General features: G+C 39.8%; 2 protein-coding genes across 2 annotated transcripts in view; one reads left to right on the forward strand and one right to left on the reverse strand.

The window, feature by feature from the left end:
• Positions 1 to 1085: 1085 nt before the first annotated feature.
• Positions 1086 to 1761, reverse strand: cox19 (cytochrome c oxidase assembly factor COX19). The gene is made up of 3 exons (XM_088323880.1): positions 1643 to 1761; positions 1340 to 1451; positions 1086 to 1265 (listed from the first exon to the last, which is right to left on the reverse strand). The coding sequence occupies exons 1-3, from the start codon at positions 1755 to 1757 to the stop codon at positions 1172 to 1174; spliced, it is 321 nt and encodes a 106-aa protein (XP_088180006.1). The 5' UTR covers positions 1758 to 1761; the 3' UTR covers positions 1086 to 1171.
• Positions 1762 to 3732: 1971 nt separating this feature from the next.
• Positions 3733 to 25313, forward strand: part of LOC148347472 (arf-GAP with dual PH domain-containing protein 1) — a 38549-nt gene continuing 16968 nt past the window's right edge. Inside the window, exons 1-2 of the mRNA XM_088323140.1 lie at positions 3733 to 3931; positions 22256 to 22383. Coding sequence (XP_088179266.1) covers positions 3835 to 3931; positions 22256 to 22383 — 225 coding nt within the window. The 5' untranslated portion in view covers positions 3733 to 3834. The remainder of the gene's footprint in view (positions 3932 to 22255; positions 22384 to 25313) is intronic.

The raw sequence follows: 25313 nt of genomic DNA on the forward strand, positions 1-25313 counted from the left end.
TGTTTGATTTTAAAGTTTCTTAGTATAAAAACGTTTAGTGTTTAACTAAGTTAAAAGTTCACCGGATGTTATTATAGTTTAGTAGAAAAATAGATTAGAAAATATAATTTTGTGCATACTATTACGTTATTTTTGGTAAAATACTAATCAAATAGACCCCCCAAAACCTGTCTTCTTATCTTCTTGCTTATTTCCCCTTCTCGTTTTAATTTATTTCTTATTTTATTATCTTTGTAATTTATTTTTAATTTTTCGCTTGCTTTTTTTCTCTATTTTTATCCTTTTGTTTCTTTTTTTTTCTTGCTTTTGGGGTCTTTCATCTTGCTTTTCTCCCTTTTCCTCTTATTTTCTCTTTTATTTTTTGTATTTTCCTCTTTTCACTCGTTTTATCTGTCTTTTATTTGTCTTTTTTCAATTTTTCCTTTTGTCATTGTGTTTTTTTTCTTTTTTTAGTGTATCTCCCTCACTCCCAAAGTCATTTTGAGCATTATGTTGGTAGTATATGTATTAAAGCAACAAAAGAAAATCTGAGGAGCCATTTGGCTTCTGGTTGTTTTCAGCGAGCAGAGTCGAAAGAGCCGGTTCTCTGAAAATAGACTGAATACCCACCACTGTGACAGAGGGGTGCTAGTCCTTCGTTGGGACTGACGCACGTACTCTGTGCTGTAGGACATGATATGAAATGATCTGCATTTATATAGCGCTTTTCAAGTCAAGGCTTCCTAAAGCGCTTTACAGTGTGCTTCACATTTCCAAATAGCGGCCGTGCAGCCATGTAAGGCGCTAACCTGCTTATTGGGGGCATTAGGGGTTCAGTGTCTTACCCAAGGACACTTCGACAGGTAACACGGAGGAGACGGGATTCAAACTGCGCGCAGCAGTGTCCGCTCTAGTGCCTGCTGACATACACAATTTTATATGAATTAGATCGCATATGCGCTGCCCAGACTGCTGTCAGTACTACATCCACTTTTTTGGGCTGCCTCCCCTGGTAATGCCCCCGATTCTAATTCTAAAAAAAGTACTCTAAAAATAATTAATATAACACTAAAATCAACTGTGTATATTAAAGATACGGACGCACCTACTTGTACAAATACTTTAATAATATATTAAAAAATATCTCGTAACGGACACAGTAAATCGAGATGCAAAAGCGCGCATGCGCACATCAGCCTTCGTCGTCTTGGTTTGCTTGGCTGAGGGAAGGATCTGCCAGGTCTTTGTATCCAAGTCTTTCCAGCGGTTCCTTTGTCATGAGCTGACTGAAGTTAAGAATGAAAACAGAAACATAATCAAACACATGAAAATTGATAGCTTGGAAATTAAAATAACTCACTTTTCCATACGGCATTCCAAGTAGGCTTTGGACTGCAGTCGGCACATGGAGTTGTCAAAGTTGCACTCACGCAAACATTTCATGAATGTTTCCTTGAAGGTTTTGCACTCTCCTAGAGTCCAAATTTGATTCAAATTAACAAAATATATAAATAATTGGTAAAATACTGTTTACATCTAGTGTCACGCAACAGTAGATAGGCTAGCTGAAATCGCTCATATAATCACATTTAGTGTCAAGAATAGTAGAAAAACATGGCCAGACAGAAACAATAAAACAAACGACAAAAGATATGGGACGTACCAAAGTGATCTAACGGGAAAGAGCCTTTATCGGGTGGTCGAGGTTGGAAACTCTTCGTCCCGAAATTCATTGCAGTCGACATGTTTTGTTTTGGTCGCGTGCGTGACGTCACCATACCCGAAGATGACGTTTGAACTCTTCTGCAGACATTTTAATCGATTACTAAAAAACCGATGACTTTCCAAATAAACGATAAAACACGTCAAAATAATGTCCTAAGCCTAAATATAATTGTGTATGCTGACGAGGGATATTTTTAACTTCTAATCATGCATTTGAAAACCTAAATAGAAAAGAACAAATCAATTGTTAGATTTAGAATTGTCTCTATTGTCATTGATAACGCTGCGAGCATCGTTTACGAGATTAGACCTGGCACTCTTGGCTAAACATGTCATAAAAGCCATAAAAGACAAAAATATGATGGAAAAGAATGTCGAATAGGCAAACATTTGCGCTCGTACACTGGTCTAAGTCGTCCATGCATAAGAATAATAGTGCAATGACAATAATGCAATGACATTAAGAGCAATATTTTGCAAATTAAAAATAAAATATGAATAGAAATGTGTCAATGCATAGGCAAAGTATATTTTTTTCAGTCTTGTGTGCTTGTTTAGGGAGGTGATAACCCTGGACAAGAAACTGTTTCTGAGCCTTTGAGCACACTAGAATGTGAAAAAAATATTTTTGCAATTTATAGAATAGTTTATATTCATATTTTATTTCTTTATATTTATTTTTTCACAATGTTGCTGTATTATTTTACATTGAACAATTTTTTTACGATGTCTTTAAAACCTAGGCCAGTATACAAGTACTATCTGTCACGGAATCGAGGTGGAAGGGGGCTGTCACGAGGCGTGGTGGAGGGAAGGGGTGACCGGACCAGAACGGAGGCAGGAGGCAGGAAGGGAGAACTCATATGCGTTGACGATCATAAGTTTTATTTAACAAAATAAAAGTCGCCCAATACTCCGGGACCAAAACAGAACAATACAGAGTTCCTCCGGCACGAACTCAACAGGACAAGGCATAACAGACGGAAAATGTTTAAACCTAAAACAGGACAAGGAATAACAGACCTGGGATTGTGTAATGAGCCAGCGCCCACCAAACCCAAAATCCAGCCTTAAATAGCAGACCAGCAATCAGCTGATCTGCTGCAGCTGAGTTCGGGGGCGCGGCAGACTGGTAGCCATGGCGACCGTGACACTATTTTATTAATAATAATAATAATAATAATAATTTCCTTTGTATTGTCATTCTTTGTAACAATGTACACAGAACGAAATGTCGATACACCTGACCCGTTGTAGCGAGCCGATGCAGCCGCAGCCAACAGAGGGCGCCGCCATTTTACCAATGTTATAAGTCTTAGGTATGACTCGGCCGAGGCGCGAACCAGCGACCTCCCAGTATTGACCAGGGTTGGGTAAGGTTACTTTAACTTGATTACTTTCAATAACTTTTGGATTACTCCAATACCAAATATGCTAATAAAAGACAAAATAAACAAAATATGTATAAAATGATGACTCACAACACGTGGTAAGCTTTCTCTCCTGGCTTTGATCTCTTTGATCTCTGGCAAAACTAACATAAAATGCGACAGAAACAAAATGAAAATAAATCTTGCCAACATCATTTTTGCCGTTCCATGTATTCCGTTACTCCCCAAGCCTGCACAAAATTTAGTCATTTTATTCTGATTTAGTTTCTTTTGTCTTGTATTAGCATATTTGGTATTGGAGTAATCCAAAGGTAATTGAAAGTAATCCAGTTAAAGTAACCCTACCCAACCCTGATATTGACAATCTGTCCTAATATTTTTTTATATTTGATTTTGATTTATTTTTCATTGATTGATATTTGATTTCGTCATGTTGAGGTTTTTGAGGTTTTCCTTTCCCTCATGTAGGTTTTAGATCAGGGGAAGGTGACATAATCGTCTGTAGTCTGTACAGCCCCTTGAGACTTCTTGTGATTAAGGGATAAACAAATAAACATGACTTGACTGGACATTTATTTATTTTTCGAAGCAACTTCACCACTAGGAGGCGATAAGGAGCGATTGGGGAGGAGGGCGGTATGAGGGAGAGAGCGCATCCGCCTTAGAGAGGCAGACAGGTGATCGTCTCCTCCCCCGGGTTTTTCCTCCAGTCGGCGAATGTTCTCGTGCGGATCTTACGATGGAACCGGTACCAGAACCGGAGGGGAACAAGCCGCTCCTTCAAGACCTGCTGGCCCGACCGGAGAACCAAACGTGCGCGGACTGCGGAAACCCAGGTAGGGAAAGAAAAGTCCTTCAACTCACTCTTAGATTTTTGTTTGTTTGTGATGCTATTCATAAAAATGCGAACACAATCGGGAAAACAACATATAAACATGACTTTGTCCGAGTTAATTTCACGTTTAAATCAGCGCGCGGGTACGGAACCGAACCGAGCTGTCCTCACATCAACCCGCTTTGTTCCTTCTAGTCGTGAAAACACAACATCCACTCATGCTAGTTTCATTTTTAAACAAAAAAATGGTAGAAAATCACTCTGGGGTCCATTTGTAACCCACAATTTCGAGGTCAGAACACGCTGAACATATCCTCTCTTTTATGGAACATTTTTTTCCTGCTAAATTGGCTCTGGTCCGTTTTAGACTTCATTTAGACCAAAAATAGACGTCTAAAATTGATTTGTGTTTAGCCAATCCAACGTGGGACAAATTAAGTGCCGAAAATATTGTTGTTATGGATATTTAGCCACCCAGAAGTTGTCTTTACAATGTTGTACAGTATTTCAACTTTTACTTTACAACTAAAAATACTTCTTTTCCACGTCTTTTTAATAGCATGGTCTGGTCTGGTCTGTATTTGTATATCGCTTTTCAAGTCAATGAAGACCTCCCAAAGCGCTTTACAATGTGCTTCACATTTTTCCCTTTTACACACTACCTAACATCTTTTTAACTGGATTTGTTGGGTGGGATATGGTTATGTTGATCTGGATATACTGTATTCCCATGGTTCTAAAGTATACTTTTAAAAATATACATATTTTTAATAAAAAGGTACCATTATTATTATTATCCTTAATTACTATGTAACGGGCTACATTTGAAACAAAGCAATGTCCAAACAAAGACAAAGACTTTATCGGGTTGTATAGAGTCAGGATGGAGTAACAATTATAGTAAATTATTTGAAGTATTCCCATTGTCCTAAAGTATTAAAGTATACATTGTGTTTTGAATAAATAGTACCTGTCAAGATTGTCATGGCGCCCAAATGGCCCTGCCCGTGTGGCGCCAGCCGCGGCTCATTGACCGATTGGCTTTCCGTCCATTTAAGCTCAGTGCTCTCATTTTTTGTCAGTCCGTCAACGAACCTCTGCCCCGCAAGACGTGGGTTTTGACTCGGTCCTGTTTCCTGTTGGTATTCCCTGTCCGGTATTGTTCCCGCTTATTTTTGTCCTGTTTAATATCGGTTTCCAGTTTTGTTCCCGTCTATTTTTGTCCTGTTTATTATTCTCTCCAGTTTTCATTCCCGTCTAGTTTTTCCTGTTTATTTTCGATATCCTTTTTCATTTTCAATCCTGTCTGTCCCGTCCTGTCTGGTATCTACCCCATCTGTCCGATATCTACTCGGGCAATTGGTATAGATCTCGTCGGCCTCTGGGTTTCTATCATTTTAAATGTAAAATGAAAGGCTTGTGTGAGAAACGCCACGCGTTTGGGTCCTGGTCCTGTTCTGGTTCATGACAGTACAATTCTCATTACCCTTAATTACTATGTAGCTTAATGGGCTACATTTGCAACAAAGCAATATCAAAACAAAGATGGATTTTGGACGTCTCTTCAACCAGGCTTTACTAGGTTGGATAGAGTTGGGATGGAGTTACAATTATAGTAAATTAATTGAAAATATTCCCACGCTCTTAAAGTATAAATTCAACTTCACGCTTGATTGTTTTGTACCTAATGGTATACATTTGAAACAAAGGAAGGTCGAAATAGAGACGGATTTTGGTCCTCTTTAAGATCAGCCTTCACTGGGTTAGAGAGAGTCACGATGGAGTAACAATCATAGTAAAATAATTTGAAATATTTCCTGGGTGTCATGATTACCGATGTGATGCACCTGTGCCCGCTCCTTTGGCGCCTACTTCCTCGGACTCTGATTGGCTCCCTGTCCCTATTTAAACTCACTCCTATCCTGTCCCCTCTTGTCAGTCCATCTGCGAACCTCAGTTAACACTAGGCAAGCCTTTTTAGACCCTCACTCCCACCTGTTTCTGCTCCTGTCTGTCCCTGTATGACCTGTTTTTCATACTATCCACGTCTACTCTCCCGTCCCGGTTTTGGACCTCTTTTTGTCCCCGACCACGTCTACTCTCCTTTCCTGGCTTACAACTCGCTTCCGACCCTGACCACGTTTTTGCTCTCCTGACCCGGCTACTGACCCGTTTTTCCGTTCCCGACACCGCCATCGCTCGACACAGAAGATCCACCTGCGCATTCTGAGCGACCTGCTTTCAGCGCCCAGCAATCACCGAATCATGGGCGCAACCCTTTTTCGCTCTTCCAATAAAAGTTGTGAGAAACGCAACGCAAGTGGGTCCTGTCTCTGTTCTGGCCCTGACACTGGGTCCTAACGGATGGATCTGTTTTTAATAAAATACATACTCTGTATATTCTACAGGTCGACCGATTATCGGGCGGGCGATAATCGGCACCGATATTAGTGAATTTGACGGATATCGGCATCGGCATATTAATAAGCCGATTATTAAACACAACAACCGAGCCGAACTTTCCTCTTTATTCCCTGCCTTCTGTATCGAACGCTACACCCCCCTAGTTTAACACACGAAGGCTTCATAGAGCGTGCTATTGTACCCTTATAGTAACACATGTTTATAGATTCATATTCAGATTCAGATATACTTTATTGTCATTCTTGTACATTGTATACAGAACGAAATGTCGATACATCTGACCCGCACAGTTTCCTTGAATGTACAGATATAAATGAAATGTTGTATTGAATAAAATGTTGTATTGAGTTGGAGTATTGAAGTACTAATCTCATCTCATCTCATTAGCTGCACCGCTTATCCTCAGTAGGGTCGCGGGGGTGCTGGAGCCCATCCCAGCAATCATCGGGCAGTGGGCAAGGGACACCCCGAACTGGTTGCCAGCCAATCGCAGGGCACACGGGGACAGACAACTCACTCACTCATTCATACCAAGGGACAATTTGGACCAGCCAATTCACCTGAAATGCATGTTTTTGGAATGTGGGAGGAAACCGGAGTGCCCGGAGGAAAACCCACGCAAGCACGGGGAGAACATACAAACTCCGCACAGGAAGTCTGGAGCTGGATTTGAACGCACGCAGGAGGTTCCCAAGACATGAACTGTGCCGCACATGCGCTAACCACTGCGCCGCCGTGCTGCCCTGAAGTACTAATAATATAATAAATAATTATAGCTATGTATAGTATTATACAGTAGTGCAAAGAGTGCAAGAGGAGCAGCTAACCAGATGTGCAAAATGGGCAGTCAGGTAAACAAGTCACTATACAATAACAATAACACTGGAGTACGATTGTGCAGAGGAGAACAGATGTATAGCGTGCTATAGTTGCCTTATTGTAAAGCATGTATACTGTACGTAGTTGTTCACTGATCGTTGTAACTAGAGCTCCATTGTGAATGAGACCCTGGTTTTATTGGATATCCCCGTGTAAACATATGTTTGAATTGAATTTTAAATATGGCTATCTACAGTTTACAAAGTAAGACACACTTCAAACATATTGGGTTGTGTGGGTTTGGAATACTACAGAGGAATACCACGCTTATTAGTCATGTTTGTTGTGTTAAAATTCAAAGTGTTTTTACTGTGAAAGGTTTCAGAGTGCTATTAAAGTTTTATTTGATTTTATAATAAATATTCTTTGAGAGTTTTTGCATTGTTAACAATTTCTTACACCTATTTTTAAGCTTTTTCAGCAAATGAAAATCAGCTCCAAATATTAGTTATCGTCCTCCTCTTAACACTAATAATCGGTAAGGGCCCTGAAAAATCCATATCGGTTGATCTACTGTTGATTATGGGCTATATTTTAAACGGAACAATGTAAAATTGAAGACATCTTTTGGACGTCTTTACAACCAGTTTGTGCCAGGTATATGTGTCAAGAACCAGAACAGGATCAGGACTCAAATGCGTGACGTTTCTCACACAAGCCTTTACAGGAAATGGGGAGTCATGCAGGTTAGGCAGCAGTCTGGCGTGGGATAATAGGAAGCCAGAGGCAGACGAGATCGATACCAATTGCCCGAGCAGATATCGGACGGATGGGGTCGATGCCGGACAGGACGGGCCAGACAGTATTAATAATGAAACAGAATATCAAAATAAACAGGACAAACTAGATGGGAACAAAAACTAGAGAGAATAATAAACAGGACCAAAATAGACGGGACAGGACGGGATAGACAGGATTGATATCAAAACAGGTTATAGGGGCGGCAGTAGCTCAGGAGGTAGAGTGATTGTTTTAGGATTAAGGGATCCCAGTTCGAATCCCGGCTTGTCCGTGTTACATGTCGAAGTGTCCTTGGGTAAGACATTGAACCCCCAATGACCCCCAATAAGCAGGTTAGCGCCTTACATGGCTGCACAGATCACGGCCGCTATTGGGAAATGTGAAGCACACTGTAAAGCGCTTTGGGAAGTCATTGACTTGAAAAGCGCTGTATAAATGCAGATCATTTCATTTCATTTAATCTAAAATAAACAGGACCAACTAGACGGGAACGAAACTGGAAACCGATTTTAAACAAGGGGACGGACAGGATTGATATCAAAACAGGATATCGCATTTAAACAGGACAAACTAGACGGGAATGAAAACTGGAGAGAATATTAAACAGGACAAAAATAGACGGGAACAAAACTGGACACCGATATTGAACAGGAAACCATACCGGACAGGAAATACCAACAGGAAACAGGACCCAGTCAAAACCCACGTCTTGCGGGGCAGAGGTTTGTTGACGGACTGACAAAGGAAGAGTGAGAACACTGAGCTTAAACAGACGGAAAAGCATTCTGTCAACGAGCCGCAGCTGGCGCCACACGGGCGGGGCCAATTGGGTGCCATGGCAACCGTGACAATATGTTCACAATCACAGCAAATGTATTGAATATATTCCTAGAGTTCTAAAGAATACATTTTACAACATTTCATAAACAAATGAATAAACATTTTTAACTGTTTGCTGTGTAGCTACATTTGAAACAAATGAGGTGTATTTTTAAATTTTTAATATAATGATAGATTTAAAAATAATCCAATTTTAATTGTTAACTTCACTACACGAAAGCTAGCCAAATGCACGAGGAAGCTCAATGCACTTAATATAAAGGTTTGCATCACGGCATCTGAAAAATGCTGCTTTGCTGTGGGGTGAACTCCCTTCCACAATGCCTTTCCCTCACTTTGTATGGTTCAGAATCTTATGTGCTTCAAAAAGTATTTGCAGTGATGCTAAAGGGAGAAGCAAGAACCTACCAACTATGGAATCAAAGGGTGCCTTATTGTAAAACATTCCCAAAATCCCTTTACAATTACAATAACCTTTTTTTCAAATAAGTTTACGACACAAACTTCTCCTTGATAGTAGATTAATATATTAACTGCTCCTGTGATGCATTTAGAGTAGCCAAGGAGAAACAATTTTGCCATTTTATCTATCGTGATTCAAAATCCTTAAATGAAAAAAATAGCCTTTTTTATCTCAACTAACCCACTTTTCCTGACCCAACATATGGTTGTTACTTTCCCTGAAATGGGACGAAGCAAAAATGTCCACTAAGGGCCGAATGCCCGGTCACTTGGAGGCGAGCCCGCTCAAGACTCTTGATCCGGTTCCTCTGAGGACTGGCAAAAGCAGAGCATTTCTGGAGCCAAACTCGCTCTCGTTGATTTGGACCCCGAATCCGTGGCACTCAAAAAGAAGCGAGCACCTGCCCAAATTTTAAACACCTATGCCAAATAGTTGCTTCGATGTCAGAATACAGTACACCACTGGGTTACGGCGTCCACAATTTATGATGTTTTCATATTACGAAGCTGAATTAGGTTTTTTTTTCCCCACCATCTCACATTAACAAAAAAATATTTAACAATGCTGAAAAACTTATAAAAATAAGCCACGCCCCTCAGATGTTTTTAAACTGCTCGTCTGCTATTGTTTTCTGTGACGGCATCATAAAAATACCTATACGCTATTGGCTGAACTCCCTCCCACAATGCCTTTCCCCCTATTCGGTTTTGCGTGCCTTAAAACTAAAATCAAAACACCGACCTCACCCGTCCGCAATTGGTCAATGTCATATAAGATGCTGGTTTGCTATTGGTTTGCGTCAAGGCATGAGAAAATGCTGATTTGCCGTTGGCTGAATTCCCTTCCACAATGCCTTTCCCTGTCTTTGTTGGGTTCGGTATTCCGTGTACCGTAAATTCTTTGCAGTGATGCTAAAGGGAGAAGCAAGAACCTACCAAACATGAAAACAGAAGGGCCTCATTTCAAAATACACCCAAAATAAATTTACAATTATAATAACCTTTTTATGTATAAGTTTACGACACAAAAATACAGGAGTAGATTAATATGCTAGCTGCTCACAATGGATGTAGTATTTTTTTCAGACTGGATTCGGGTTTCAATTGCCATGTCATGCATTTAGAGGAGGCAAGGAAAACAAATTGTGCCCTTTTATCCTTTAGCCAGACACCGGCAAAAGCAATTTTAAATCCTTAAATGAAAAATAGGCTTTACGAAACGAAGCTTGCGAATATCAGGAAATACAAAGAAGGTACACATATTGTTAGCCTTGCAAAGGAAAATGGGCATTACCAAGTGACGATCGGGACAATTATTAAACATAAGGCGATTAAAGCAAGTTGTTAAGACGTGAAAAACCTCACAATGAAAATTTAAAAATCAGTTTAAACTAGTCTAAACTCTTACAGCTCAAATCACAAATGTCAATTTTCTTTTACGAGTATATTCTAAAACTTCTTTTTAGTCATATGACTACACATTACATATAGAGACAATGCCCTACTTACAAACGTTCTAGACGATCGTTCGTAAGTTGAATTTTTTCGTAAGTTGCTTCAGTGCTATATTTTGTATGTTTAAGGTTTATTTAAGTATGTTTAAGGCTTGTATAAGTAACCTGTATTGTTTACAAAATACATATTTCATAAAATAATATGCTCTATAATGTTAAATAAAGTTAAGTTTAACTTACCTTTGTAAGATTGGCTTCAAGAGGTCGTCCTCCGTGTTAGAGTGGCCTAAAAAAGGCGATCCAACCATTTTCTCAACCGCATCAAGCTTTCTTATTCCACTTTCAGTTCCAAACGAATGACTCGCCTCTTCTTTACACTTTACACCATGGGTGTCAAACAGGCGGCCCACGGGCCGAATCAGGCCCGTTAAGGGATTGAATCCGGCCCGCGAGACAATGCTCAGAGAAGTGCGAGAGAAAAACAAGCTGCAGGTTGAAATATGTCCACTTGATGTTGTCAAAGCCAGGTGCCTCTCACAAAGACGCTGTGCTTGTATTCCTTTCTCTTTATCTCTCTTTTTTTCTCCCTTCTTTTTTCACTCCCTGACCCTCTCTCTTTCACTGTCTTTCTTTGTTTCTCTTGGTCTCTTTCTCTCTTTGTGTCTTATTACCTTCTTTTGCTCTCTCTTTCTTTTGTCCTTTTCTCTCTCTTTTCTCTCTTTCTCTTGCTTTTCCCTTCTCTCTTTCTACCCTTCTCTCTTTCTGTCCTCCTCTTTTTCTATTTCTCTTTGGATTTCTTTCCCCCTCTCTCTTTCTTTTTCCCCTCTCTCACTATTTCTCTTTTTATATCTTTTGTTCCTCACATTCTGTCTCTCTCTCTTTATTCCTTTCTCTCTTTCTTTGTCCCACCCTTTTTTTCTCTTCCTCTCTTTCTCTTATTTCTTTCTCTCTCTCTTCTTGCTCTTTATTCTACTTGTCCGGCCCCCGACAGAATGTCTGTTCTATCGTGTGGCCCCCGAGTTGAAATGAGTTTGACACCCCTGCTTTACACCAACCATTTTGAATAGATGCACGAGATTTTAAACATTAAAAATGTCAAAGTTCTTAGCGCGCTGGAGATACAGTATAGAATGTTTACACACGAACTAGGAAGTAGAAGGATTTCCTCTTCGGGGTGGATGCTGGGTGACCTCCCACAGCGCCACCACACGTGGTAGTGGCGGAAGGAAGCACTACAGTGATGTCCTGTACTCAGAAAAAGGTGCACACAATATAAAATGTAACTTACAGCAATGTCCGGATATTTTTCGACATTCCGAAAAAAATGTTTGTTTTACAAAAGTTGAATGGTCCTAAGTAGGGGAGCATCTGTGTCTGTAATACAGTAACCCGGGGTTAACAATATTGAAATGATGGAAAGACTTTGTTATGGTTGCACTGTTAGTTTCTTATTAAATATTGCAAAATGTCCGTGTTACTCTTTGAATGTGTCCTTACATCAATGCGTTGACCTTCCTCACAACATCTTAAATGTCTTTTAATACCGTCGCCTCAGAAACGCTCGAGCACTTCCAAGCCATCCCTGGGTCTTTCAATCCGTCATTTGCGTCTTATTAGCGTTCCCACTTCAGATTGCGCTGAGGGGTTAAGCTGGATGCTCCCATGGCGACAAGAGATTTGGCTTTATAGCATCTGCAGCTCAGCAATGTGGCATCACTGCCCTTTACTAAGGACTTTGGAATAAATTGTGTTCTCTTTGTGGACAAATCTGCAGTCTTTAGCTGGGTGTCGGCTAGGGCTGCACGATTTTGGGAAAAATTGTGACATTTCAGATCAGTATTGCAATTTCGATGCGATTTTCGAGAAAAGTGCATTTTCTGTGCATGTTTTGTTTTTGGGGAGAACTTAAACACAGTGACATGCAAACTTACGCAGAGTTGATGTCCTTCTAGACCAGGGGTGTCAAACTCGTTTTAGCTGGGGGCCACAAATACTATAAAAAAATCTCACAGGGGCCAGACTAGTAAATTTAAGAGAAAGAGAGAGAGAGAAAAAGGCAGAGATAGAGAGGGAGGGAAAGAGAGAGCGATAAACAGATAGGGAGAACAAGGGGAGACAGAGTAACAGTGAGAGAAAAAGAGAGAGCAGAATAGAGAGATGAATGGAGAAGAAGGGGGAAATGAATATAGAGAGAAAAAGAAAGTGATAAAAGAGAAAGATAAAAAGAATAAGCGGAGTGAAACGACAGAAAGAAAAAGAGTTAGCAGGAGAAAAAGAGACAAAGTTAGGTGAGGGAGAGAGAGAGAGAGAGAAAGAGAGAGAGAGAGAGAGGTTAGGAAAGGGAAAGAAAGAGGGTGAGAAAGAAAGAGAAAAATAGAAAGAGAATTAAAGTGTAAATTACAGAGATAAAATAGAAAGAGAGCAAGACAGAGAAAAAGAAAGAGAGAGTAAGAGAGAAATAGAGAAAAGAGAAAAAGAGAGAGAAAGAGAGAGTGAACAGGAGAAAGAAAAAGAGGGAGAAATAGATAAAAAAGAAGTGAGTCAGAGAGAAATGGAGAAATACTACCACAATTGTTTTGCAAGTGTTAACTGGCTTGGGTGACACCCGGTGGAAATATTTAAAACTACAGCTCATTTTCCTCTTGCGCTTTTCTCACTGTTGTCTTGCGGGCCAGATTTAAACCATTGGTGGGCCTGATCTGGCCCGCGGGCCGCCTGTTTGACACCTATGTTCTAGACGGAGAGTAACAATGACTATAGATCTACGAATCAAATCAGTATATCAGTTGCATAAATAGTCTTTATTGTCATACAAAAGTACAACGAAATCAGAGGGTTATTCCTTTCAGTGTAAGAAAGCTATTTAGAGAGCGGCTGGCAAGCTACATGCTAGCGTCGGGTAATGGCAACTTCTGCGATGTCTTTGCGATGATTAAAATCCAAGAGTCACAAATGTAGCGTTTTTTTCACGAGTGGTAGCGCCGAGTCGTTTGTTTCATGGGTAATGGATCTGGTGTTGGTGACAAGCCATGTTCGGCACTGTTGGCCTAAGAGTTGTGAGCTTAGCTGTTAGCTTTCCCTTCTGACGCCGTTTCAGTCAATTCCGGCCGCGATAAAAATCCAGGAAGCACCCGCTGGTGATCTGCTTTTCTGTGCGCTTTTCTGACTATCCTCAAAGTCCGATTTAATTGATCAATTCATTTTCTGTCATGATTACTGATTTGACTCACCTGTGCCCGCTCCTTTGGCGCCAACGGCCTCGAACTCTGATTGGCTCTCTGTCCCTATTTAAACACACTCATATCTGTCCCCTCTTGTCAGTCCGTCTTTGAACCTCTGTTTACTCCAGGCAAGCTCTTTTCGACCCTTACTCCCACCTGTTTTTGCTCCTGTCTGTCCACCGGCTTCGACCCGTTTTTTGATCCTGACCACGTTTTTTCTCCCCTGTCCCGGCTACTGACTCGTTTTTTCCATTCCCGACACCGCCATGGCTTGCCACGGAAGTCCCACTTCCGCGTTCAAAACGACTTGCTTCCCGCATCCAGCGATCCCTGGATCGTGGGTGCAACCCTTTCCTTTCTTCTAATAAAACTGAGAGAAACGTAACGCAAGTGGGTCCTGTCTCTGTTCTGGTCCTGACCATTTTCAATGTAACGAGCCACTAAAGTTACGAGCTGTCGGGTTTGCTTCTTAACTGAGCGCTTACACCGGCTTATCAAAATCGCACACACTTCCAAACTTAACCTGGTCTTTATTGGCTGGTGCCATTAAAACCTGCTTCTGATTGGCTGGCGCTGTTAAACCACTAAACGTGACAATTCTTTTTGGCCATCACTCAAATAACAAACTGGAACTATGAACCCGGTTGCCCTACGTCACATCGCGATATAAATTTGATTTCGATTAATCGTGCAACCCTAGTGTTGGCAATGATTTTCTCTACTCTATATACGCCTCACGGGCCATAAGTCCCCAAACCCCTGTTTCAAATGTTTGATGTAATACATGCACCCACACTAAAAAGAAAAACAACTTCTGTGATAATACAGTGGAACCTCGGTTCTCGACCATAATCCGTTCCAGAACCCTGTTCGAAAGCCGATTTGTTCGATCTCCGAAATCATTTTTCCCATTAAAAATAATGCAAATCTTTTTAATCCGTTCCAACACCCTGAATGTTTACCTTGAATGTTTAACGTAAACATAAAGCCAACCCAGGCTAATCGTACGTTCGCGTTATTGTAGTCTTCCGTACGAAAGATTCCCCTAACATGAACGTGTAAAAATAAAAAAATCAGGTTGTTTACAAGTCATTTAGCACCCGGGTCTCCACAACAAGTGGTGAGCGGTTCATTGGAAAGGGGGCTCCGTTCCAACACCCTCAATGTTTAACATAAACTTAAAGCTAACCCAGGCTAATCGTACGTTCGCGTTATCGTAATCTTCAGTACGAAAGATTACGCTAACATGAACGTGTAAAAATAAAAAAAAGGATATAGAAAAGAATTATGCATAGGATTTCTTACCTTTGTGGTGGTCAGCAAAAGGCCCAGGTGGACGGTGGGGAGAGGATCAGACACTCGCACACCTCCTTCATATTTTGCTATTATTTCTTTCTTAAATGCAATAGTTGTACGCACTACTTTTCTTTTTTCACCTGTAGCAACTTTGCTGCTTGCACTGACTTTCTTCGGAGGCATAATTAGGGGCTAAAACACTTAGTACACCTATATTAAAAGCGATAACAGTTGGTCAGGAAAAGAGCGATCTACACCTGTACGCCGCTCAGCATCGCACCCTAGCGTACGCACTCACGCATTACCGGCGTTCGAACTCCGATTTTTCGACCGAACAGCGGAGCAAGAATTTCTCGAAATTTTTGGTCGGACTCCGATTTGTTGGAACTGAGAGGCGTTCGGAAACCGAGGTTCCACTGTATGAGGTTTCACAATCAGATAATGACATTAAGTTGATGTATCCTCCAATCTTTCTGTTAAATGCAATTACCGTATTTTCCGCACTATAAGGCGCACCGTGTTATAAGGCGCACCTTCAATGAATGATATATTTTAAAACTTTTTCCATACATAAGGCGCACCGCATTATAAGGCGCTATAAGTGCATGCTGGTTTAATATCAGGCAGTTGTGCAATTTTGTAATTGTAATCCTGTGCAGTTCTTCGAGACATTTTTGTGATTAAGGGCTATATAAACAAATGTGACTTGACTTGACTTGCTACAGTAGAGGCTGTAGTTACGTTATGCAACCACTAGATGGTGCCGCGCTAAAGGGAATGTCAACAAAACAGTCGGATAGGTCAGTCAAACTTTATTAATAGATAACAAACAAGCTTTCCACAACTCTATTCACTCCCAAAATGAATAAACAGCTGTTTTATTATCTTCTCTGAGGTAAAGCATTTTCGTGACACATCTTTAACACCTTTGAACAACAGCAAGGCATAACATGTTACTTTTTCTCCATTTAGTCAACACGCAAAAAAACGTCTGATACTGTTATGGTAAATTAAACGTCAGTGCAATCGCAATATAGTGACACTCGTAATGTGCAAAAACAATAACAAGTGCAAAACAATAACAATAAAGCAATAACATAATAACTGTAAAATTTAAAACGTAAACAGCTCATCCTCATGCTTCTTCCACTTCCGCAACATCGATTCATTAATGTTAAACTCTCTTGCTGCTGCTCCATTTCCGTGTTCTACTGCGTGACTGATCGCCTTGAGTTTAAACTCTGCGTTGTAAGCGTGTCTCTTAATAGGAGCCATTTCAGAGTCTTTATACAAACGCACAAATAAAAGAGAATCGTTGTTTAATATTTCCCAGTATGCACAGCGCACTTCTTCTACGCGAAAAATGCAGTCGGTGGCTGCTTCTCTTAGTTGCGAGACCTTGCAATTCAATATTGATCCATATATAAGGCGCACCGGATTATAAGGCACATAGTCAGCTTTTAAAAAAAAAATCAGATTTTATGTGCACCTTATAGTGCGGAAAATACGGTACTTTTTTCAAAAAAATGCTTTACAATTTTGTGACTACTCCTCTTAGTTTTGATGCCAGTTTCTTTTGGCATCACTTTGCTAGGGCGTGTGTAAAGTGTGAGCTGCATGGGAGTCTGTTGCGCCTTAGTCAGACATGCTGTAAACTGTGACTCAGACAGAGATGACCTCACTGGCGGAGTGCATTCTGATTCATATTCTGCTGCTGCAATGCTAGGAACATTATCACTTTACCAGAATTTTATACGTTATGGACACTTGTACATCCACGGCTCTAGGTGGCCGTGGTGAGCTCAGAGTCATTATACGTGAAAATTATTTTGCAGAGGAAAAAAATGTATGTCCATTCATGATTTACATCTTAATGGTTTTATTGACAATTTTGGTTTGCTAAATGATTATTTTCTCTTTCCCCTGAGGCGGGGTCTGCAAACTGTAGTTTTAGAGCAGCTCTTTACCGCCGCCCTAGTGGCCTTGAAGTTTTTCATAAATGCTTGGAAATTGAAAAAGAATACTGAAGGGAATTTATGAGTTTTAATCAGGTTCCTTTTCATGGACAAACACAAAAGAAACATGTTTGATGTTTTTCAAGGCTGTAAAACATTTTTGAATGAATATTAAATATACACAAATCATTTTTTATTTTGTTTTAAAATAGGCTTACATAAAGATTTTTAATTAAATTTTTTTTAGAGAAATGTAATTTATAATAATATTGCTACATGGATGAAATAGGTTTCAGGAGCAGAACGGGGACAGGACCCTCTTGTGTTACGTTTTTCTCAGTTTTATTGGTGAAGAAAGGAAAGGATTGCACACACGTTCCGGTGATCGCAGGTCGCAGGAAACAGGTCGCTCTGAATGCGGAAGTGGCGCTTCCCTGGCAAACGATGGCGGTGTCGGGAACGGAAAAAAAACAGGTCCGTAGCTGGGACAGGAGGGTAAAAACGTGGTCAAGATAAAAAAACTGGTCGAAGCTGGGAAGCAGACGGGACCAAAAACAGGTGGGAGTCAGAGTCGAAAAGCTTGTCTAGATTAAACTGAGGTTCGCAGACGGAATGACAACAGGTGACAGAAAGGAGTGGGTTTAAATAGGGACAGGGAGCCAATCAGAATCCGAGGCAGTTGGCGCCAAAGGAGCGGGCACAGGTGATTCACATCAGTAATCATGACAATAGGTTCTACATCATAAAACAAAAGAAAACAGTTATGAAATCGGTTAAACTGAAGTTTGCATTTTTTCTTATTTAAGGTATTCGATTTTTTTTAAATTATTTTAATTATTAAAAGAAGTCATTTGAAAATGTTTTTTCATATGACTAAAAAATATGTCTCAAATTATTATTATTTTATGATATGAATGTATAAAAATACTTTTAATTGTATTGTTTTTATATATTTTTTTTAATTTGTCTTATTATAATGTGAAAAAGATATTTAAAATTTTATTCCTGCCCACTATTTTCATTATTTTTTGGATAAGACAGTTAAAAATAAAAATAGAAATAAATAAAAAATGCTTTTTTATTGTGTTATTTTTTTACGACTCTACACATTTAGTTCATAGACCTATTTGAATAGAAAAAGAGTAAATTAAAATGTCATTTTTTTCACTTGAGATAGTTTTGAAAAAGTCATTCTCACAAAATATTCTGTAAAATTAAATGTCATATCATGAATTAAGAAAATTGTGTTTTTTTTCAGCTTTGAAAGCGGATCATCTTCGTTGCCTCATTTAAAAAAATGTTTTTAAGAGTTTACATGAACTTTTATTTCTATTTCACATTAACATATCAAAAGACAGATATAACTCAGACTGGACAATACGATGTAGTTTTTAATTTATTGTAATATTTTGTTTTAAGGAATTTGTCTTTGTTAATCGTCATATTTTAGATAGTCCTTCTGATAATAATATTTTGTAATATTTTGTGTTTTTGCCATCAAGGCGGCTGGGTGGTTAGTGCGCAGCCCCATGGTGTGGGGATTTCACTTTCAGCTACCGTGTGGAGTTAGCATGTTCTCCCCGTGCCTGTGTGGGTTTCTTCCGGGCACTCCGGTTCCCTCCCACATTCCAAAAACATGCATGTCAGGTTAATTGGCCTGTCTAAAATTGTCCCTAGGTGTGAATGAACGAGTGAGTTGTCCGTCTATGTGTGATCTGCAACCAGTTCAGGATGTCCCTCCCCACTGCCCGAAGATAGCTGGAATGGGCTCCAGCACCCCCGCGACCCTACTGAGGATAATCGGCTCAGAAATGGATGGATGGATTTCATTTTTCCATCGTTACACAGGATTCATTATATGAGGGAGGAAAAAATACGTTTTTCATTCCAAAAATTATATTTTACATTATTATATCTTTTGTATCACTTATTAATGATTAATTTTCCTTTTGACTGGGTGTATTCAGGGATTGAAAATGTTCTGTGGTAAAAATAACTAAATAATCCACTGGGGTAAGAAGCAGCTCACACGCGATTATAATGGGCCCGAGCTGTACCTGCATTTAACGGTCGGCTGCAAAATGATGAGCACGAAACCTGTGCATGCTGCAAGCAAACAGATGAGTGACATCAAATGTATAACAGAGCGTTACCTCGGTAACCACCTCTTAGAGCAGCCGGTTGTCGCGCAAGATGATGTCGATATGTAATTTCCGCATTTTCCGCGTTTTCACGTTTTCTGGGATGTCAAGGGAGAAGGGGTTTCATCTTGAGATTTGTTTATTTTGCATCTCACCCCTCTCACCCCCATCATGGACTGTTCACTCTGCTAGCCTCTGGGAAGAGGTACTGCAGTGTGCGGTGCAGGACCACCAGGCTCCGCAATAGTCTAGTCCCCCTGGCCATTAGACTGTTAAATGGTCAATCTAACATATAGTTAACTTAAATCTAAACGGCTGCTAATCTGACTTTTGCACTACTGGCAGTTTTTTTTATAGCTTGCCACTCCTTGCACATTGCTCTCTGCACTATTGTAATTACAGCGTTATTGTTACAGTGTTAATGTTACTGTGTACCTGACTTGTTAACCTGACTGCCCATTTTGCGCATCTGGTTAGCTACTCTTCTTGCACTATCGGCACTATGGTAAAATACTATACGTAGCCAAAATACAATACAACATTATTTATATCTGTACATTCAAGGAAACTGTGGGGGTCAGATGCATCGACATTTCGTTCTGTATACACGTGTACTAGAATGACAATAAAGTAGATCTGAATCTGAATCTGAATCTGAATCTCTGTATGTTAATGCCATGGTAATCTGTTCTCAGCAAAAACAAACTGGCACACTGACATAAAAAACACACATAATTTCTTAAATCCATGCCCCAAAATTTGTACAATAAAATCAGTTTTAATAATTCAGACAAAAATACAATTTGTTAATTAAAGAAAATAATAAATAAAAAATAATTAATTGCATAATATTTAGGTATCTAGAATTAAGTGTTCACATTTCACTAATCCCTTTACCACATGCTACTGTTTATCAGGGATCGGTAACCAGGGTTGGGTAGGGTTACTTTAACTGGATTACTTTCAATTACTTTTAGATTACTCCAATACCAAATATGCTAATAAAAGACAAATAAACTAAATATGAATATAATGATGACTCACAACACGTGGTAAGCTTTCTCTCCTGGCTTTGATCTCCGGCAAAACTAACATCAAATGCGACAGAAACAAAATGAAAATAAATCCAAACATCTTGCCAACATCATTTTTGCCGTTCCATGTATTCCGTTACTCCCCAAGCCTGCACAAAATTTAGTAATTTTATTCATATTTAGTTTCTTTGGCTTTTATTAGCATATTTGGTATTGGAGTAATCCAAAAGTAATTGAAAGTAATCCAGTTAAAGTAACCCTACCCAACCCTGTCGGTAACCTATGGCTTGGAGATGAAAGTGTACCATTGTGAACTTCACCTGTGTTGCTATAATTTTGATAAGCACATTTTAGAGTTTGACTTGTGCAAAGCCAATCTTACGTTGGTAATGTAAATGGTCCGGTGCAGACCTAGCCCACAGGGCACTTCTCTCTTCCCTGCGCCATCTGCACCAATGATATGTAAAGAACTCTGCTTGCACCTTGTTTTGAAACCATTATTTATGAAGAAAATGAACGTAAAAATGAGCCTCAACGATCTTAAGTAATTGCAGGAGACAGACAAGTTTAAAGTGATACATTTTTTCATATGGGACACACGTTCTGGAATTATTCTTAATCATCCATTTTACAAATTATCTAACGTCACACAGTGAAATAAAATGACTTAAAAAATGTGATTTTGTTTGGTATCTTGCGCCAGTATCCGGTATCGATCCTGTCGGTCTCGTCCTGTCCGGTATCTTGCGCCAGTATCCGGTATCGATCCCGTCTGTCCCGTCCGGTATCTACCCGTGTGTCCTGTATCGATCCCATCTGTTCTGTCCTGCCTCGATCTCGTCTGCCTCTGATTTCTCTGTTTCACTTTTTCTGCCCAGCGATCACCGCATCCCTGGCGTTTGTGTTCACGCGCATGACTGCCCCATTCCCGTATAATAAAATGTTACGCGTCTGGGTCCTCCGTCTGTGTGGGCTATTACAGTCGGGTCAAGTTTATCAATTTTGTTGGTATTTATTGGGGATGTCTTGACACAAAACCTAGCTAAAACACTCCCAGTGACCTAAAGTAAAATTTTCACGAAAATCAGGTAGGTTTCAGAGCCTATAAGTCTCATACGAATACCCACACTCATATCCAGATTTATAGATGATTTTAGATTACATACATTTAGATAAGATACATTTATGAATTATATATTTTTTTCAAAAATAAATTGGTTGCATTTATTCTTCATGTCATGTCATATTTATTTGTATAGCCCTTTATCACAAGGAGTTTCAAAGGACTGTATAGACCACAGACTATTGCTATGGCGTTAGCATCCATGAGCACTTCCGCTAACAACGCATTGCGTGTGAAGTCACTTCTGCGCAAAGTTTCATAAAAAAAAATGTACATCATTATAGAAAAAAGTACTTATTATGAGTCCTGTAATGCTTGCAAGAATTCATACAAAAATTGGCTACAATATTAAAATACTTTTGCAAATCTGAACATGATTCCATGTTACCAGAGTGAACATTTGACCGAAAATGGTTGCTTTTTTCCCCCCATTATGTAGAATTCTTTCCCGGTTTTTGTAGGTTCAATGGCCCTGTTTTAGTCTCAAGAACAGAGTAGATTTCCGGTGACGACACCCGGAGTGTGTCTTGTAGTTGATCTAATTTCAGAAGCTCTGTTTCCTGTTTGCCAGCTAAACAAGATTTCCTGAAAATGACATTTTGCTGTGCTCTGGCGCCTTTTTTATTTTTTAACAAGCTGCTTTCAAATCTCTTCCCTCTACCAACTGACCAGCCTTCAATCTGGCTTTGTTTCCTTACCCCTGCTTGCGTTCCCTCATCATCCCCCTTTTCCTTGCTCTTGTCTTCTGCCCGCAGAGCCAGACTGGGCATCACTGACACTGGGTGTGTTTGTTTGCCAGGCCTGCTCTCTCCTTCACCGCGTCATCCCACATATCAGCCAAGTCAAGTCCCTTCAGGACACGTGGGAGGAGGCCGATGTGGAGGTGAGCGAGCGTCCGCAGAGGCTATTTTGCAAAAAAGTCATATTATAGACCCCTTTTCAGCTTGCCTCATCATCAATGTTCCCTCTAAGCTGCGCGCGTACGCAATCGCGCACTGCCCGCACATTCTCAGCGCACAAGAAAATCTAGCCAGCTCACAAAAATGAGGGCTCAAAATTGCTAATTAAGAAGCGAATTAAGTCAAAGTTACAGTGCATGAAGGTAAAAATACACGGGTTCCACTGACGCTGTGTTCTAAATGCGGTATTTTGAAGTCAAGGTCCAAGTAGAACGTAGTTGAGTAAAGTCAGTTTTTCGAGAACCGGCTTCTTCGGCTCGGCTCACTAAAAGGAACCGGGTCCTAAACGGCTCTTCAGGTTGTTTTCACTTCTTTCATCCCAACATGACCAAATATTATGTAAAATTATGCACAAAATGACTTAAAGGAAGGGGGGAATAGAACAAAAAAGAAAAAAATACATAAATAAAAGCAAAAGAGAAAAAAGAAAAAAGTAACAGCTAAGAAAAAATAAACACAATGAGATTTTTTTAAAGGAATTTAAAAAAAAAGTAGAAAAAAACACGGAAAAAGAAGAAAAAGTTTCTGTTGCATTCAAATAATTTCCAATTATACCAAGGCAATCTTGTTTCCAACATTGTACTTCCACTAAAAATGTGATTAAGTACAGTTCTGTAACTTGCAACCGACTAAATAAGCCCCCAAAAATGTTAGTATTCTGCGACAAAATATATCAGGAAAAAAAAGAAATGGACATCTTTTGAAAGACGTTTGTAGGCCGTACAACCTTTGCAATAGTACATGAGTCAATTCATTCAGGAGAAAAATAATTTTGCATTGCCGGAAACTCAGCAAAATGTAACTTGATGTCAAGTTTTGGACATGTTTGATAATTATTTAGTTGGGAACATTGCTCATCATCGAAGGATGCGTGCTCATTGTTGACCAAAAACAGCAGGAGTAACAGTGCGAGTTTGAATAGAGCGAGGAAAGATTCTTTGGTTGAGTTCCAGTTTTAGAGTCTCAATTTAAAAAAGAACATGGCCAGCTGTTGTGTATATGGGTGCCCAGATCGCAAATTTAAGGATTTAATTTGCAGAGGAAAACAGGCCTTTTCAAATGCACCATAGCAGCCCATGGCTGCTATTCTTTAAAATACCTGACCGAACTGAATACATCATCAGAAATTTCCACGTATACGTTGCCTATTTCATATCTGGTAAGTTATCATGGAGCTCTGGTTTGTATTAACTTGAATGCCAAATGCCTTAGTAAGTGTAAGTAGGCTAAGTGTCAGGAAAAGTTTTAACGAGAAATTATTAGGTTATTATGTATAATAATGACATTATTATGCCAACGACGTTCCTCCGACCTATTCTACTCTAGTCTTGTTATTTACATATTCTTTCTTTTTAAACTATTCAATATAATTACCTTGTATTATACACTACAATATCTTTATTACTCTATTCTTTTACATATATTATATTATAATTATTGAGAGTTAGTGTGTCAAATGATTTCTTGTATATATCATGTTTTTGGTTTATGCTGGCTGAATACAAAAATAAAGCAAAGCACAGTTTGCTACCAATGCCTACTATAGACTGTACGTTTTCTTGGATTGGTGCTAGCTACTACATATTTAATGATGATGTCATGGATTTGAAACTTTGTTACTCTCTGCCGCCATCTCCTGGCTTCAAGTCATTTGCCAAGTACATGCATATCTTAGATGCTCTTGAATAAACTTTTCTTTTTTCATCTTTTTGGGTTGGTGTTTGGACTGTAATTGAAACAGACATTTTCTTAATTTTACCATTTTCATGCTACACTAACAAATAACTGCGAAGATGAGCATGAAATGACTCTACGCCCCCCTCCCCCATCGTCCCTCTCCTGCTTCCTAATGTCTTGTGCAGCCCTGAACAGCTTTCCTTAAAGTAAGATAAGAGCAGATAGGTGGGACAAATTATTTCTATAAAGGCTCTTTAAACTCAGTTGAGGATTGTTAACACACACTTAATCGAGAGAGTATTCTACTTTCAACTATTTAAGGACCCCCTCAAACCACGCACCCCAGCTTTTGTCATGATTACCGATGTGATTCACCCGTGCTCTCTCCTTTGGCGCCAACTGCCTCGGACTCTAATTGGCTCCCTGTCCTCATTTAAAACCACTCCTATCTGTCCCCTTCTGTCAGTCCATCTGTGAACCTCAGTTAACACTAGGCAATCCTTTTTCGACCCTGACTCCCCTGTTTTTGCTCCCGTCTGTCCCCCGGCTTCGACCGTTTTTTTGATCTTGACCACGTCTACACTCCCTTCCCGGCTTTCGTTCACTTTTGTCCCCGACCACATCTACTTTCCTTTCCTGGCTACCGACTCGCTTCCGAACCCGACCACATTTTTGCTCTCCTGGCCCGGCTACTGACCCATTTTTCCGCGTCCGACACCGCCATATCTCACCACGGAAGATCCACTTCCGCGTTCAGAGCGACTTGCCTCCCGCGCCTAGAGAACTTGTGAGAAACGTAACACAATTGGGTCCTGTTTCCGTTCTGGTCCTGACAGTATTAACATTGTTATTAATATATATTTCATATAATGTGTATTGTATGTACCGTAAATTCCGGACTATAAGCCGCTACTTTTTTCCCAAACTTTCAACCCTGCGGCTTATTCAGTGATGCGGTCAATTTATGTAATTTTTCTAACGGCCGCCAGCGGCACTCGAGTACAAAAGGTAAGATTTAGACTGCAACTTCTTAACTTGTGCACAAATTAAATTAGCGTAGACAAATCCTCATGATGCAAATTGCAAAAAGAAAGGCACATGACGCAACTTTCAAGCTAAACGCAATCGAGCAGTCCGATATAGAAGGAGACAGAGCTACTGCACGTAAACTTTACTT

Source organism: Urocampus carinirostris, chromosome 19 (genome assembly GCF_059441175.1).
Source record: "Urocampus carinirostris isolate Australia breed hairy pipefish chromosome 19, RoL_Ucar_1.0, whole genome shotgun sequence".
Taxonomy (NCBI): Eukaryota; Metazoa; Chordata; class Actinopteri; order Syngnathiformes; family Syngnathidae; genus Urocampus; species Urocampus carinirostris.